This window comes from Salvelinus alpinus, chromosome 1 (genome assembly GCF_045679555.1).
Source record: "Salvelinus alpinus chromosome 1, SLU_Salpinus.1, whole genome shotgun sequence".
Taxonomy (NCBI): Eukaryota; Metazoa; Chordata; class Actinopteri; order Salmoniformes; family Salmonidae; genus Salvelinus; species Salvelinus alpinus.
In genome coordinates this window covers 17,657,614-17,675,728 of record NC_092086.1, presented here as the reverse complement: position 1 = coordinate 17,675,728, position 18,115 = coordinate 17,657,614, and the positions used below count along the sequence as shown (strand labels likewise).

Sequence of the window (18,115 nt, the reverse complement as noted above, 5' to 3'; positions counted from 1 at the left end):
TTTTGTTTTCACTGTCAATGGGAGTATGTGTCTGTGTCTGCTGCAGTTCCCCAGTACCCGTGTTTCATAGCAAGTGAGTCACGCTACAAGACAGGTCGCGGGAGACAATGCTCGCAAATGGATTTAGAATTTTGGAATATTGATAAGTGACAGTTGGGACATTGAATGCACATCGTCTCAATGCTCATTTTGTCCAAAACACTGTCAGACTGGAGTGATCACTATCGAACACAACAGCAAGAGGCCACTCAATAAAGGGCTTAGGGGCCAAGTGTTGGGTTTGACATTCAGCCCTCGTCCTGTAGTATTATTAATGACCAGACCACTGGGCTGTTTAGGAAACATGTTGTAGCTCATTATGACTGTGGTGCAGCGGGCAGAACAGAGAGAGACACAGCAGGTTGCTGCCACCGCTCCCTGCCCAGCCTCCCTCTGAACAGCAGTACACTGTGAAGAGAATACTAGACTAGTACACACACATCAACACACACACACACAGATGTGCAGGATCAAAACATGCCAATATGCACACACGCACACACACACCCACACACACACACCCACACACTCACACACCCACACACAGATAGGGAGATTTAAAACACAATCATATGCACACACAAACACACACTAAACGATGAACACTGAAGAGGCAAGGTCAGCTAGGACCCAGCAGTATGTAGGTGATGGACATCTTTTCAGATACTGCACTAACGCTGGCCACCGAGCAGGGGGTGGTAACAACAGCGTCTGTAAGGTAATGTAGGCTACCCCCTTAGTGGCTTGCTGAACAGCATAGGACGTGATATGATGACCAATACCCTGTGTTATAATCCCCCAGTAAGGACCAGCATGGAGCTGGGAGGAGGATGAAGAGGAGGAGGAGGAGGATGAAGAGGATGAGGAGGAGAGGAGGAGCAGCGAAGAGCGCCTTCTGGCCCGATTGATGCGAGGCCTTCTGCAAGACAAGCTGCTCTGCTCTGCTCTCCCAGGAGGAGGGAAAGAAAACAGGGCGAGAGAGAGAGAGCGGGGGCTGAGAGCGGGGGAGAGAAAAATAAAGAGAGAGAGTGGGAGAATGATAGAGAGGGAGGGCACTAGAGAGAGGAGAGAGAGAGAGAGAGGGGGAGAGAGAGTGGGAGAAGGATAGAGAGAGAGAGAGAGAGAGCGGGAGACAGGTGAGAGAGGGAAGAGAGAGAGATAGGGCGATGGGAGGAGTGATAAACACATAGCAGAGATGTTAAAGGTCAAATATAACATATTCCTGTAATACTAGGCTGTCTGTCGGAGGGGGGGGGGTGAAGGCCACACCACATACACTAGTGCAGCAGCAGCATAAGGAGGGGGACGTGAGAATCATGCTAATGTTGTTTTAATTACAGGTGGATAAACAACATGATGTACCTGACATTACAGGTGGATAAACAACATGATGTGCCTGACATTACAGGTGGATAAACAACATGATGTACCTGACATTACAGGTGGATAAACAACATGATGTACCTGACATTACAGGTGGATAAACAACATAATGTACCTGACATTACAGGTGGATAAACAACATGATGTACCTGACATTACAGGTGGATAAACAACACGATGTACCTGACATTACAGGTGGATAAACAGCATGATGTGCCTGACATTACAGGTGGATAAACAACATGATGTACCTGACATTACAGGTGGATAAACAACATGATGTACCTGACATTACAGGTGGATAAACAACATGATGTACCTGACATTACAGGTGGATAAACAACACGATGTACCTGACATTACAGGTGGATAAACAGCATGATGTGCCTGACATTACAGGTGGATAAACAGCATGATGTGCCTGACATTACAGGTGGATAAACAACATGATGTACCTGACATTACAGGTGGATAAACAACATGATGTACCTGACATTACAGGTGGATCAACAACATGATGTACCTGACATTACAGGTGGATAAACAACACGATGTACCTGACATTACAGGTGGATAAACAACACGATGTACCTGACATTACAGGTGGATAAACAACATGATGTACCTGACATTACAGGTGGATAAACAACACGATGTACCTGACATTACAGGTGGATAAACAACATGATGTACCTGACATTACAGGTGGATAAACAACATGATGTACCTGATATTACAGGTGGATAAACAACATGATGTACCTGACATTACAGGTGGATAAACAACATGATGTACCTGACATTACAGGTGGATAAACAACATAATGTACCTGACATTACAGGTGGATAAACAACATGATGTACCTGACATTACAGGTGGATAAACAACACGATGTACCTGACATTACAGGTGGATAAACAGCATGATGTGCCTGACATTACAGGTGGATAAACAACATGATGTACCTGACATTACAGGTGGATAAACAACATGATATACCTGACATTACAGGTGGATAAACAACATGATGTACCTGACATTACAGGTGGATAAACAACACGATGTACCTGACATTACAGGTGGATAAACAACACGATGTACCTGACATTACAGGTGGATAAACAACATGATGTACCTGACATTACAGGTGGATAAACAGCATGATGTGCCTGACATTACAGGTGGATAAACAACATGATGTACCTGACATTACAGGTGGATAAACAACATGATGTACCTGACATTACAGGTGGATAAACAACACGATGTACCTGACATTACAGGTGGATAAACAACATGATGTACCTGACATTACAGGTGGATAAACAGCATGATGTGCCTGACATTACAGGTGGATAAACAACATGATGTACCTGACATTACAGGTGGATAAACAACATGATGTACCTGACATTACAGGTGGATCAACAACATGATGTACCTGACATTACAGGTGGATAAACAACACGATGTACCTGACATTACAGGTGGATAAACAACACGATGTACCTGACATTACAGGTGGATAAACAACATGATGTACCTGACATTACAGGTGGATAAACAACACGATGTACCTGACATTACAGGTGGATAAACAACATGATGTACCTGACATTACAGGTGGATAAACAACATGATGTACCTGACATTACAGGTGGATAAACAACATGATGTACCTGACATTACAGGTGGATAAACAACATGATGTACCTGACATTACAGGTGGATAAACAACATAATGTACCTGACATTACAGGTGGATAAACAACATGATGTACCTGACATTACAGGTGGATAAACAACACGATGTACCTGACATTACAGGTGGATAAACAGCATGATGTGCCTGACATTACAGGTGGATAAACAACATGATGTACCTGACATTACAGGTGGATAAACAACATGATATACCTGACATTACAGGTGGATAAACAACATGATGTACCTGACATTACAGGTGGATAAACAACACGATGTACCTGACATTACAGGTGGATAAACAACACGATGTACCTGACATTACAGGTGGATAAACAACATGATGTACCTGACATTACAGGTGGATAAACAGCATGATGTGCCTGACATTACAGGTGGATAAACAACATGATGTACCTGACATTACAGGTGGATAAACAACATGATGTACCTGACATTACAGGTGGATCAACAACATGATGTACCTGACATTACAGGTGGATAAACAACACGATGTACCTGACATTACAGGTGGATAAACAACACGATGTACCTGACATTACAGGTGGATAAACAACATGATGTACCTGACATTACAGGTGGATAAACAACACGATGTACCTGACATTACAGGTGGATAAACAACATGATGTACCTGACATTACAGGTGGATAAACAACACGATGTACCTGACATTACAGGTGGATAAACAACATGATGTACCTGACATTACAGGTGGATAAACAACATGATGTACCTGACATTACAGGTGGATAAACAACACGATGTACCTGACATTACAGGTGGATAAACAACATGATGTACCTGACATTACAGGTGGATAAACACCATGATGTACCTGACATTTGATTTGGTTTGATTACAGGTATCCCAGCACGGGAGTAATAAGGACATCTGTTGTTCAGGCATATCAATATAAATAATTCCCCAATTAAAAAGCTTTCCATAGGTGATAATAAACACATTCCTGTGACACCAGATCCAGAAGTCCTTTGCTAATTGAGTGGGGCAAAGTGTAGTTGCTAGGTAAACTATGTGGATTGTGGAGGAATATGACACAGGCTACATCCATAGGTTTGAAGGTACCTGATGCAGTGATAAACGACCTTTCCCGGGGCATAGGAGACGACCATGATGCTGCACCTGCAATGTTTCTCATTTCTGACAGGAACCACAGCTCAGATAACTGCGTACTGAAAGCATTGCGAATGTTCCCATTTCCCCTCGTGTCGCAGAGACATCTGTCCGCATCAGCAGTATCTAGCCTTCAGAAGGTGGGTGACAGCCATCATTTTACCCCTGATATGAAATGACAGCGTTTAGCCCCAATTTACATGCCACCACCCCCCCTTCCTCCTCTGCCCAATAATGACCCCATATATTGTGACGCTGCTGAACTGAGGATATAAATATTATTATTTCCAGTGGGCTGGGATAAGGGCAATGCGCCTACACGCTCTGCGGTATTCCAAATGGCCATTACGCAAAAGGAGACCACCGGAAATGTGAAATAAATGCATCCTATGCATTATCCCTGTTGGCTATATCAATTAGTTGCGGTGAATCTATATGACAATAATCCCTATATGATTATGAATATTATCTGCTTGGTCCCGTTACCTATTCCCTTCCCATTGGAATGGGACCAAGCGCTGCTCAAGCAGATTTGCAGGCTAGGCTACGTTTCCTGCAAACTCTCACTTGCATAACAAGGTGTGGAAAAAGAGGCTGTAAACCGGTTTCCCGTTTTGCTTACCTGCCCACCGTTTGGTTGGCGAGCTGTCGCATTCGGTTGAATTGCTTCTTCATCTTGTATTTTCTGCGTTAACACCTATGGGGAAAAAGACTCCGCATTTCTCTCAAAATAACGGCCCGAACTCCGCAGTGGCACAAGATAAAATCCACCCTCTCATACTTTCTTTCCCTCATCGCAATTGTTAAAACATTGAAAATGTGCTGAGTTACATATTTTCACTGCATTTTCCCGTATCCATTCGCCCTATACACCCAGTGCAGAGATGCTGGATTAATTCGCCGCTATGGGCAGCAGAGAGTGACAGTGTCATGACACGCGTGCGCGGCAAAGCACTGTGGGTAGTGTATTAAATCGTGAACTGTTCCAGCTCATCTCAGCATCAGTTATTATGGATGACCAAGGGAATGAATAATGTTTCCAATTGAATTATCAATAAATTACATGCGTACAGTTATGTTGTAGATAGGACATGGGTCGGTAGGTTATGATAAATGTCATAGGGCCAACTTTTCCAATGTTTAGCCTACATCAAGGGGGGCAAAAAGCAATGGCCAACATGTAACAGTAAAGGCCTGACAACAAGTGTCCTATTGACATGGCTGTTTGTGTCAAACTTGGTCTATTGTAATGTAACATTGTTGTTGCCAGGCATGACAAGAAACTCAGAGTGGTTCCCGAGTGGCACAGCGGTCTAAGGCACTCCATCTCAGTGCTTAAGGCGTCACTACAGACACCCTGGTTTGAATCCAGGCTGTATCACAACCAGCTGTGATTGGGAGTCCCATAGGGCAGTGCACAATTGGCCCAGCGTCATCCGGGTTTGGCTGGTGTAGGCCGTCATTGTAAATAAGATTTGTTCTTAACTGACTTGCCTAGTTAAAGTAAGGTTAAATAAAGGTTACATTTAAAATGTAAAAATAGAACTGAATCAGGATGTTATCCAGAATACACCACCATCATGTGGTTTCTATGTGTCAGTACACCACCATCATGTGGTTTCTATGTGTCAGTACACCACCATCATGTGGTTTCTATGTGTCAGTACACCACCATCATGTGGTTTCTATGTCAGTACACCACCATCATGTGGTTTCTATGTGTCAGTACACCACCATCATGTGGTTTCTATGTGTCAGTACACCACCATCATGTGGTTTCTATGTCAGTACACCACCATCATGTGGTTTCTATGTGTCAGTACACCACCATCATGTGGTTTCTATGTCAGTACACCACCATCATGTGGTTTCTATGTGTCAGTACACCACCATCATGTGGTTTCTATGTCAGTACACCACCATCATGTGGTTTCTATGTGTCAGTACACCACCATCATGTGGTTTCTATGTGTCAGTACACCACCATCATGTGGTTTCTATGTCAGTACACCACCATCATGTGGTTTCTATGTGTCAGTACACCACCATCATGTGGTTTCTATGTCAGTACACCACCATCATGTGGTTTCTATGTCAGTACACCACCATCATGTGGTTTCTATGCGTCAGTACACCACCATCATGTGGTTTCTATGTGTCAGTACACCACCATCATGTGGTTTCTATGTGTCAGTACACCACCATCATGTGGTTTCTATGTCAGTACACCACCATCATGTGGTTTCTATGTGTCAGTACACCACCATCATGTGGTTTCTATGTGTCAGTACACCACCATCATGTGGTTTCTATGTGTCAGTACACCACCATCATTTGGTTTCTATGTGTCAGTACACCACCATCATGTGGTTTCTATGTCAGTACACCACCATCATGTGGTTTCTATGTGTCAGTACACCACCATCATTTGGTTTCTATGTCAGTACACCACCATCATGTGGTTTCTATGTCAGTACACCACCATCATGTGGTTTCTATGTGTCAGTACACCACCATCATGTGGTTTCTATGTGTCAGTACACCACCATCATTTGGTTTCTATGTGTCAGTACACCACCATCATGTGGTTTCTATGTGTCAGTACACCACCATCATTTGGTTTCTATGTGTCAGTACACCACCATCATGTGGTTTCTATGTGTCAGTACACCACCATCATGTGGTTTCTATGTGTCAGTACACCACCATCATGTGGTTTCTATGTCAGTACACCACCATCATGTGGTTTCTATGTCAGTACACCACCATCATGTGGTTTCTATGTGTCAGTACACCACCATCATGTGGTTTCTATGTGTCAGTACACCACCATCATGTGGTTTCTATGTGTCAGTACACCACCATCATGTGGTTTCTATGTCAGTACACCACCATCATGTGGTTTCTATGTGTCAGTACACCACCATCATGTGTTTTCTATGTCAGTACACCACCATCATGTGGTTTCTATGTGTCAGTACACCACCATCATGTGGTTTCTATGTCAGTACACCACCATCATGTGGTTTCTATGTCAGTACACCACCATCATGTGGTTTCTATGTCAGTACACCACCATCATGTGGTTTCTATGTGTCAGTACACCACCATCATGTGGTTTCTATGTGTCAGTACACCACCATCATGTGGTTTCTATGTCAGTACACCACCATCATGTGGTTTCTATGTGTCAGTACACCACCATCATGTGGTTTCTATGTCAGTACACCACCATCATGTGGTTTCTATGTCAGTACACCACCATCATGTGGTTTCTATGTCAGTACACCACCATCATGTGGTTTCTATGTGTCAGTACACCACCATCATTTGGTTTCTATGTGTCAGTACACCACCATCATGTGGTTTCTATGTCAGTACACCACCATCATGTGGTTTCTATGTGTCAGTACACCACCATCATGTGGTTTCTATGTGTCAGTACACCACCATCATGTGGTTTCTATGTCAGTACACCACCATCATGTGGTTTCTATGTGTCAGTACACCACCATCATGTGGTTTCTATGTCAGTACACCACCATCATGTGGTTTCTATGTCAGTACACCACCATCATGTGGTTTCTATGTCAGTACACCACCATCATGTGGTTTCTATGTGTCAGTACACCACCATCATGTGGTTTCTATGTCAGTACACCACCATCATGTGGTTTCTATGTCAGTACACCACCATCATGTGGTTTCTATGTCAGTACACCACCATCATGTGGTTTCTATGTGTCAGTACACCACCATCATGTGGTTTCTATGTCAGTACACCACCATCATGTGTTTTCTATGTCAGTACACCACCATCATGTGGTTTCTATGTCAGTACACCACCATCATGTGGTTTCTATGTCAGTACACCACCATCATGTGGTTTCTATGTCAGTACACCACCATCATGTGGTTTCTATGTCAGTACACCACCATCATTTGGTTTCTATGTGTCAGTACACCACCATCATGTGGTTTCTATGTCAGTACACCACCATCATGTGGTTTCTATGTGTCAGTACACCACCATCATGTGGTTTCTATGTCAGTACACCACCATCATGTGGTTTCTATGTGTCAGTACACCACCATCATGTGGTTTCTATGTCAGTACACCACCATCATGTGGTTTCTATGTGTCAGTACACCACCATCATGTGGTTTCTATGTCAGTACACCACCATCATGTGGTTTCTATGTGTCAGTACACCACCATCATGTGGTTTCTATGTCAGTACACCACCATCATTTGGTTTCTATGTGTCAGTACACCACCATCATGTGGTTTCTATGTGTCAGTACACCACCATCATGTGGTTTCTATGTCAGTACACCACCATCATGTGGTTTCTATGTCAGTACACCACCATCATGTGGTTTCTATGTCAGTACACCACCATCATGTGGTTTCTATGTCAGTACACCACCATCATGTGGTTTCTATGTGTCAGTACACCACCATCATGTGGTTTCTATGTGTCAGTACACCACCATCATGTGGTTTCTATGTGTCAGTACACCACCATCATGTGGTTTCTATGTGTCAGTACACCACCATCATGTGGTTTCTATGTCAGGACACCACCATCATGTGGTTTCTATGTGTCAGTACACCACCATCATGTGGTTTCTATGTGTCAGTACACCACCATCATGTGGTTTCTATGTGTCAGTACACCACCATCATGTGGTTTCTATGTGTCAGTACACCACCATCATGTGGTTTCTATGTCAGTACACCACCATCATGTGGTTTCTATGTGTCAGTACACCACCATCATGTGGTTTCTATGTCAGTACACCACCATCATGTGGTTTCTATGTGTCAGTACACCACCATCATGTGGTTTCTATGTGTCAGTACACCACCATCATGTGGTTTCTATGTGTCAGTACACCACCATCATGTGGTTTCTATGTCAGTACACATTTACATTTACATTTAAGTCATTTAGCAGACGCTCTTATCCAGAGCGACTTACAAATTGGTGCATTCACCTAATGACATCCAGTGGAACAGCCACTTTACAATAGTGCATCTAAATCTTTTAAGGGGGGGGGGGGGGGGGGCAGAAGGATTGCTTTATCCTAGGTATTCCTTGAAGAGGTGGGGTTTCAGGTGTCTCCGGAAGGTGGTGATTGACTCCGCTGTCCTGGCGTCGTGAGGGAGTTTGTTCCACCATTGGGGTGCCAGAGCAGCGAACAGTTTTGACTGGGCTGAGCGGGAACTGTACTTCCTCAGTGGTAGGGAGGCGAGCAGGCCAGAGGTGGATGAACGCAGAGCCCTTGTTTGGGTGTAGGGCCTGATCAGAGCCTGAAGGTACTGAGGTGCCGTTCCCCTCACAGCTCCGTAGGCAAGCACCATGGTCTTGTAGCGGATGTGAGCTTCAACTGGAAGCCAGTGGAGAGAGCGGAGGAGCGGGGTGACGTGAGAGAACTTGGGAAGGTTGAACACCAGACGGGCTGCGGCGTTCTGGATGAGTTGTAGGGGTTTGATGGCACAGGCAGGGAGCCCAGCCAACAGCGAGTTGCAGTAATCCAGACGGGAGATGACAAGTGCCTGGATTAGGACCTGCGCCGCTTCCTGTGTGAGGCAGGGTCGTACTCTGCGGATGTTGTAGAGCATGAACCTACAGGAACGGGCCACCGCCTTGATGTTAGTTGAGAACGACAGGGTGTTGTCCAGGATCACGCCAAGGTTCTTAGCGCTCTGGGAGGAGGACACAATGGAGTTGTCAACCGTGATGGCGAGATCATGGAACGGGCAGTCCTTCCCCGGGAGGAAGAGCAGCTCCGTCTTGCCGAGGTTCAGCTTGAGGTGGTGATCCGTCATCCACACTGATATGTCTGCCAGACATGCAGAGATGCGATTCGCCACCTGGTCATCAGAAGGGGGAAAGGAGAAGATTAATTGTGTGTCGTCTGCATAGCAGTGATAGGAGAGACCATGTGAGGTTATGACAGAGCCAAGTGACTTGGTGTATAGCGAGAATAGGAGAGGGCCTAGAACAGAGCCCTGGGGGACACCAGTGGTGAGAGCGCGTGGTGAGGAGACAGATTCTCGCCACGCCACCTGGTAGGAGCGACCTGTCAGGTAGGACGCAATCCAAGCGTGGGCCGCGCCGGAGATGCCCAACTCGGAGAGGGTGGAGAGGAGGATCTGATGGTTCACAGTATCGAAGGCAGCCGATAGGTCTAGAAGGATGAGAGCAGAGGAGAGAGAGTTAGCTTTAGCAGTGCGGAGCGCCTCCGTGATAGAGAGAAGAGCAGTCTCAGTTGAGTGACTAGTCTTGAAACCTGACTGATTTGGATCAAGAAGGTCATTCTGAGAGAGATAGCAGGAGAGCTGGCCAAGGACGGCACGTTCAAGAGTTTTGGAGAGAAAAGAAAGAAGGGATACTGGTCTGTAGTTGTTGACATCGGAGGGATCGAGTGTAGGTTTTTTCAGAAGGGGTGCAACTCTCGCTCTCTTGAAGACGGAAGGGACGTAGCCAGCGGTCAAGGATGAGTTGATGAGCGAGGTGAGGTAAGGGAGAAGGTCTCCGGAAATGGTCTGGAGAAGAGAGGAGGGGATAGGGTCAAGCGGGCAGGTTGTTGGGCGGCCGGCCGTCACAAGACGCGAGATTTCATCTGGAGAGAGAGGGGAGAAAGAGGTCAAAGCACAGGGTAGGGCAGTGTGAGCAGAACCAGCGGTGTCGTTTGACTTAGCAAACGAGGATCGGATGTCGTCGACCTTCTTTTCAAAATGGTTGACGAAGTCGTCTGCAGAGAGGGAGGAGGGGGGGGGAGGGGGAGGAGGATTCAGGAGGGAGGAGAAGGTGGCAAAGAGCTTTCTAGGGTTAGAGGCAGATGCTTGGAATTTAGAGTGGTAGAAAGTGGCTTTAGCAGCAGAGACAGAAGAGGAAAATGTAGAGAGGAGGGAGTGAAAGGATGCCAGGTCCGCAGGGAGGCGAGTTTTCCTCCATTTCCGCTCGGCTGCCCGGAGCCCTGTACACCACCATCATGTGGTTTCTATGTCAGTACACCACCATCATGTGGTTTCTATGTGTCAGTACACCACCATCATGTGGTTTCTATGTCAGTACACCACCATCATGTGGTTTCTATGTGTCAGTACACCACCATCATGTGGTTTCTATGTCAGTACACCACCATCATGTGGTTTCTATGTGTCAGTACACCACCATCATGTGGTTTCTATGTCAGTACACCACCATCATGTGGTTTCTATGTGTCAGTACACCACCATCATGTGGTTTCTATGTGTCAGTACACCACCATCATGTGGTTTCTATGTGTCAGTACACCACCATCATGTGGTTTCTATGTCAGTACACCACCATCATGTGGTTTCTATGTGTCAGTACACCACCATCATGTGGTTTCTATGTGTCAGTACACCACCATCATGTGGTTTCTATGTCAGTACACCACCATCATGTGGTTTCTATGTGTCAGTACACCACCATCATGTGGTTTCTATGTCAGTACACCACCATCATGTGGTTTCTATGTGTCAGTACACCACCATCATGTGGTTTCTATGTCAGTACACCACCATCATGTGGTTTCTATGTGTCAGTACACCACCATCATGTGGTTTCTATGTCAGTACACCACCATCATGTGGTTTCTATGTCAGTACACCACCATCATGTGGTTTCTATGTCAGTACACCACCATCATGTGGTTTCTATGTCAGTACACCACCATCATGTGGTTTCTATGTGTCAGTACACCACCATCATGTGGTTTCTATGTCAGTACACCACCATCATGTGGTTTCTGTGTCAGTACACCACCATCATGTGGTTTCTATGTCAGTACACCACCATCATGTGGTTTCTATGTCAGTACACCACCATCATGTGGTTTCTATGTGTCAGTACACCACCATCATGTGGTTTCTATGTCAGTACACCACCATCATGTGGTTTCTATGTGTCAGTACACCACCATCATGTGGTTTCTATGTCAGTACACCACCATCATGTGTTTTCTATGTCAGTACACCACCATCATGTGGTTTCTATGTCAGTACACCACCATCATGTGGTTTCTATGTCAGTACACCACCATCATGTGGTTTCTATGTGTCAGTACACCACCATCATGTGGTTTCTATGTGTCAGTACATCTTTTCTTCCTAACAACCGTTTCCTAGAAACCCTATTTCTAGTAGTAGTGCTGATCTAGGATCAGATCCTCCTTGTCCATGCAATCTTATTAGTTATGGTATAAAACAAAACTGATCCTAGATCAGCACCCTGAGAGACTATATAGAAAAAGATCCTGAACTTTTCCAGGCTGCATCACATCCGGCCGTGATTGGGAGTCCCATAGGGCGGTGCACAATTGGCCCAGCGACATCCGGGTTTGGCCTAGGGTAGGCCGTCATTGTAAATAACAATTTGTTCTGAACTGACTTGCCTAGTTAAATAAAGGTTGAATGAGATCACAGGTAACCTGGTCCCCAGGCTCCAGATAAAGAGCCGGCTGGTGAATGAGATCACAGGTAACCAGTTTCTCAAGAGGGGGTGCCTGAGTAAATTCTGAGAGAGTCTTTCCACCAGTACAACCAGTGGTATCAGAGAGAGTCTTTCCACCAGTATAACCAGTGGTATCTGAGAGTCTTTCCACCAGTATGACCAGTGGTATCAGAGAGAGTCTTTCCACCAGTATAACCAGTGGTATCAGAGAGAGTCTTTCCACCAGGATAACCAGTGGTATCAGAGAGAGTCTTTCCACCAGTATAACCAGTGGTATCAGAGAGAGTCTTTCCACCAGTATAACCAGTGGTATCAGAGAGAGTCTTTCCACCAGTATAACCAGTGGTATCAGAGAGAGTCTTTCCACCAGTATAACCAGTGGTATCAGAGAGAGTCTTTCCACCAGTATAACCAGTGGTATCAGAGAGAGTCTTTCCACCAGTATAACCAGTGGTATCAGAGAGAGTCTTTCCACCAGTATAACCAGTGGTATCAGAGAGTATAACCAGTGGTATCAGAGAGAGTCTTTCCACCAGTATAACCAGTGGTATCAGAGAGAGTCTTATCACCAGTATGACCAGTGGTATCAGAGAGAGTCTTTCCACCAGTATAACCAGTGGTATCAGAGAGAGTCTTTCCACCAGTATAACCAGTGGTATCAGAGAGAGTCTTTCCACCAGTATAACCAGTGGTATCAGAGAGAGTCTTTCCACCAGTATAACCAGTGGTATCAGAGAGAGTCTTTCCACCAGTATAACCAGTGGTATCAGAGAGAGTCTTTCCACCAGTATAACCAGTGGTATCAGAGAGAGTCTTTCCACCAGTATAACCAGTGGTATCAGAGAGAGTCTTTCCACCAGTATAACCAGTGGTATCAGAGAGAGTCTTTCCACCAGTATGACCAGTGGTATCAGAGAGAGTCTTTCCACCAGTATGACCAGTGGTATCAGAGAGAGTCTTTCCACCAGTATAACCAGTGGTATCAGAGAGAGTCTTTCCACCAGTATGACCAGTGGTATCAGAGAGAGTCTTTCCACCAGTATGACCAGTGGTATCAGAGAGAGTCTTTCCACCAGTATGACCAGTGGTATCAGAGAGAGTCTTTCCACCAGTATAACCAGTGGTATCAGAGAGAGTCTTTCCACCAGTATGACCAGTGGTATCAGAGAGAGTCTTTCCACCAGTATAACCAGTGGTATCAGAGAGAGTCTTTCCACCAGTATGACCAGTGGTATCAGAGAGAGTCTTTCCACCAGTATGACCAGTGGTATCAGAGAGAGTCTTTCCACCAGTATGACCAGTGGTATCAGAGAGAGTCTTTCCACCAGTATGACCAGTGGTATCAGAGAGAGTCTTTCCACCAGTATAACCAGTGGTATCAGAGAGAGTCTTTCCACCAGTATGACCAGTGGTATCAGAGAGTATAACCAGTGGTATCAGAGAGAGTCTTTCCACCAGTATAACCAGTGATATCAGAGAGATTCTTTCCACCAGTATAACCAGTGGTATCAGAGAGAGTCTTTCCACCAGTATAACCAGTGATATCAGAGAGAGTCTTTCCACCAGTATGACCAGTGGTATCGGTGTCATGCTGTCCCTAAAGTTTATACGTCACTGGAACGTTTGACTCCACATAAATAGTGTCAGACAGAGGCATTGTTCATTACAGTAATTAAACCCAAATAGATCTTCGGTAATGACGTTGAGTGGTCAGTCAAAGATAATCGTCAGATCCCTGTCTGATGTTATCATTCCAGGAACACTGTTAATCTCACCAACAACGCAAAAAAACAACAACGTATATTTAATTTAACTTATTTTCCATTCTCAAAAAAAAATAAACGTTTTATAGTTTTATGCTCATTAATCCATTGTGGATTTATGGTAGAACTTTGAGAGTTGATTGAATTAAGTCTCTGTAATAGAATGTCACTCATCCAGTCTCACAGTAAGAGTAGGTTTTATTACTCAATTATTAACTGAAATTCATTATTACACTTCTCTACCCCCCCCCCCCCCCCCCCTTCCCTCCCCCTCTCCCCCCCCCCCCTCCCCCTCTCCCTCCTCCCCTCTCTCACCCCCTCCCTCCCCCTCTCCCTCCTCCCTCTCACTGGGAAGAAAGAAGGGAGGGAGGATCCAGAACAGCTGAGGCAGTTGGTTGGTTACTAACCAACCAGTTCAACAGGAACAACTAGACAAGCAGAGGGAAGAGAGTACACATGGAGGATGGAGACGTTGATAAAGCACATTCCAGAAACCTTGTTCCTTACATAATTAACTAGTTAACACTTTACTGTAAGTTGCTCTGTACCACTTTACTGTAAGTTGCTCTGTAACACTTTACAGTAAGTTTCTCTGTAACACTTCCATTAAGTTGCTCTGTAACACTTTCCATTAAGTTGCTCTGTAACACTTTCCATTAAGTTGCTCTGTAACACTTTCCATTAAGTTGCTCTGTAACATTTTGGAGTAAGTTGCTCTGTAACACTTTACAGTAAGTTGCTCTGTAACACTTTACTGTAAGTTGCTCTCACACAGTGGTAGTAAACTAGTAATAACTACAACTCATGTACTCACATATATTCAATTAGTGACCCAATATACACACTAGAACTCTAGAAACAGAACATGAACATATATATATATATATATATGGGGCAGTTATATGGTATATATATATATACAGGTTATATGACTATGCAACACCTCTCATGTTCACCATGTAGCCTACACAACTATATAGGCCCTGTATCAGATCCTCCAATACTGTACATTCCTTGTCCATTATAAACTGTACACATTTATCCCTTCACAATAGAGAAAGCAGAGCTAACTCTCTCTCCCTGGTGTTGGTATAGCAGGGCCTCTACGTGGTGTCAGTGGTAAGACAACACCTCAGTGTTCCCATGCCCCTAGTCTCTCTTTACAGCAATCAATCTCCGACCCATGCTCATCTTTACCTGCAAGTCGGTCTTGCTCCTTCAACCTGCCAGGGACTCACATTAATTATTTGCCGAGGATACTGAAGGCATTTGAGAGCGCACTTTCTCTCTGTGTCTCGGTGTCTCTTTCTGTCTCGGTGCCTCTCATGTGTCTCTGTGTCAGTCTCTGTTTCTATCTCCATTTCTCTGTTTGCATTGTCAGAATATACCATGTGCCGGTAGGACATAAAGATACTTTGGCACATGATGTGTTGGTTATCTAGTCCTTCTAATAAAGTAACTGTAGCCTGTACTCGTAAATGTCACTGACGTTCTCATTAAACAGGTAAAACAACTTACAACCAGAAACACATAACAATGGTCTCCATGAGAGGTGCTGGGATTGCAACCCTCACCGTTCTTTATTCAGGACTTGTTGCCAACAACATATGGGGCAGTTATATGGTGAGCAGGGGTAGTTATAGACCTATGGTAATGGGTGAATATGGAGGCATGTTCACAGGGGCCTCCTTTTCTTTTGATCTTAGGACCAATATTTCAACCATTATTAACCAAATCACCATCATAAAGTGTATACATTTAGGAAATAAGACAATGCCTTTTCCATAAACACACACTTTATTGCAGTCACCAGAGTGACTGAACCAGTCCTGTTTCATTCAGTGACTTAGCTAGATCCTGTCCAGGGCATTGAGGACAAACATGCATACAAGGAACACGCTGTACAAGTTCAAACTATATGGCACTACAATATAGTGTATATGTATTGACAGAATGGACAAAGTGAGATGTTTCAGTTAATTAAGTGCAATAAATTGTCTTCATGAGAGCATGAGTGAAGAGAAAATTAGACCATACAATAACAAGAAATAGTGCGTAATGACGATCAAGTAGTGCGTAATGACGCACCATGCATATGCTACAGCCATATGGCTCTGGCTTTGTGGGCTATGCCAATATAATCCAAGGAAGTGTGGCAGCTACCATTGCCATCAATGTGAATATCACAAGCAGAACGACCAAGCAACGTGCCGTTGTGCAAATCTTGATGCGCCGTCTCCTGCGGTTGGGTTGGGGAACAACAGGCATAGTGTCCAGGCTAACCGCATCTTCATCAGCCATGGGTCGGCCCTGGGCACTGATGATAAAAATCTGAGAGTTTCTGTGGTCGGGACTGATCAGTGATAGTATCCGTCGACTCCTGCATCTCTCTGAAATCCACCTAAAGCGTCTCACAATCCAGCTCAGTCCACTTGAATCAGACGGTGAGCTACTATGCCCTGACGTGCGCCGTGCTTCATGGTGATGCTGTGGGTTACCAGGTTCTGGTGGAGGGACAGGGACCTTCAAGGTCTGCCCGCCTCCTTCCTCGGCCTCTTTCCCCGGGGCGAGAGGAACCCCAACCTCCTGTTGCTTCTTGATGAAAGTCAGGTGTCGGCAGACGGGACAGATGATGGTGTCTCTGATGACGCAGTCCCTGTTGATACTGACCAAGGTTTTGACCAGACAGTCGTGGCAGAAAACGTGTCCGCAGCTCAGGGTCCTCTCCGTGCAGGAGAGACTATCATAACACACGGGACACTCTGAGTCCTCCTGGCTCTGCGAGTCCTGTTCCTCCGCTTGATGTCCGTCTAATGGTGTCATCCTGGAGCCTTTACGCGCTGCCTGGCAGTGCTATTCACACCAGTGGTGCACCGTGGAATCACCAATAATCCTAATAACAGCTGTTGGCGACACCTCGGGATTTGATTATAGTTCCAACAGCGAGAATAAAGCTGATTTCAATAGGCTATGATCCCGAACATACCTGCCTGAAGGTCTGTTGGACTGGCTGAGTGAAACCAAAGCACGTGCCACTCCTCCCGTACAGGGCAGTGTCTCCCTCTCAGGGAGGGCTGTCATCTATACCCATAGACTACACCTGTGTGACTCGCTGCTCTTCTGGTGCGTTCAGTTTCCCCAGCCAAACAGGATTTGGAATGTTTGAGAAAGAACACTGCAAATGTAATTCCAGTGACAGTCATGTCCCACCATCCTCCAAACCATGCAGTTTGACCCACAGAACAGATAAGCTATGTGTTATTGAGGTTGACTTCATAGAAATGCCTTGTAATTAATTTGATATTGGTGCACACCCTTGCGAAAAAGATGCAGTTAAAGTGAGTATAATTGCAGTATGCTGCAAATACTGTGTACCAAATAACACAGTTCTTCCACTGCAGTAATTTTTCCAGTGCATCTGCAGTTAGTTACACTGCAGTATATCTCACTGCAGTTATTCTGCAATTACTGCGTCCAAAATACCAGAGTCAAATACACGTTTACTGCAGTTTAAAAACTGCAACCCTTTTTTGTAAGGGCATTGCCAATAAGCTAAACATAGAAGAAATACTGGCCCAC

General features: G+C 45.0%; 2 protein-coding genes across 7 annotated transcripts in view; both read right to left on the bottom strand.

The window, feature by feature from the left end:
• arhgap44a (Rho GTPase activating protein 44a) overlaps positions 1-5,196 on the bottom strand; it is a 136,637-nt gene extending 131,441 nt beyond the window's left edge. For all 6 annotated transcript variants that reach the window (XR_011674503.1, XM_071395444.1, XM_071395710.1 and 3 more), the window contains exon 1: positions 4,904-5,196. Coding sequence is in view for 5 of the 6 variants with exons in the window: in XM_071395444.1 (XP_071251545.1) it covers positions 4,904-4,956 (53 nt within the window). In the remaining variant the exon portion in view is untranslated. The remainder of the gene's footprint in view (positions 1-4,903) is intronic.
• Positions 5,197-16,076: 10,880 nt separating this feature from the next.
• LOC139573825 (RING finger protein 222) lies at positions 16,077-17,630 on the bottom strand. The gene has a single exon (XM_071397770.1). It carries the CDS (start codon positions 17,357-17,359, stop codon positions 16,664-16,666), a length of 696 nt encoding a protein of 231 aa, XP_071253871.1. The 5' UTR covers positions 17,360-17,630; the 3' UTR covers positions 16,077-16,663.
• Between the last annotated feature and the right edge of the window lie 485 nt (positions 17,631-18,115).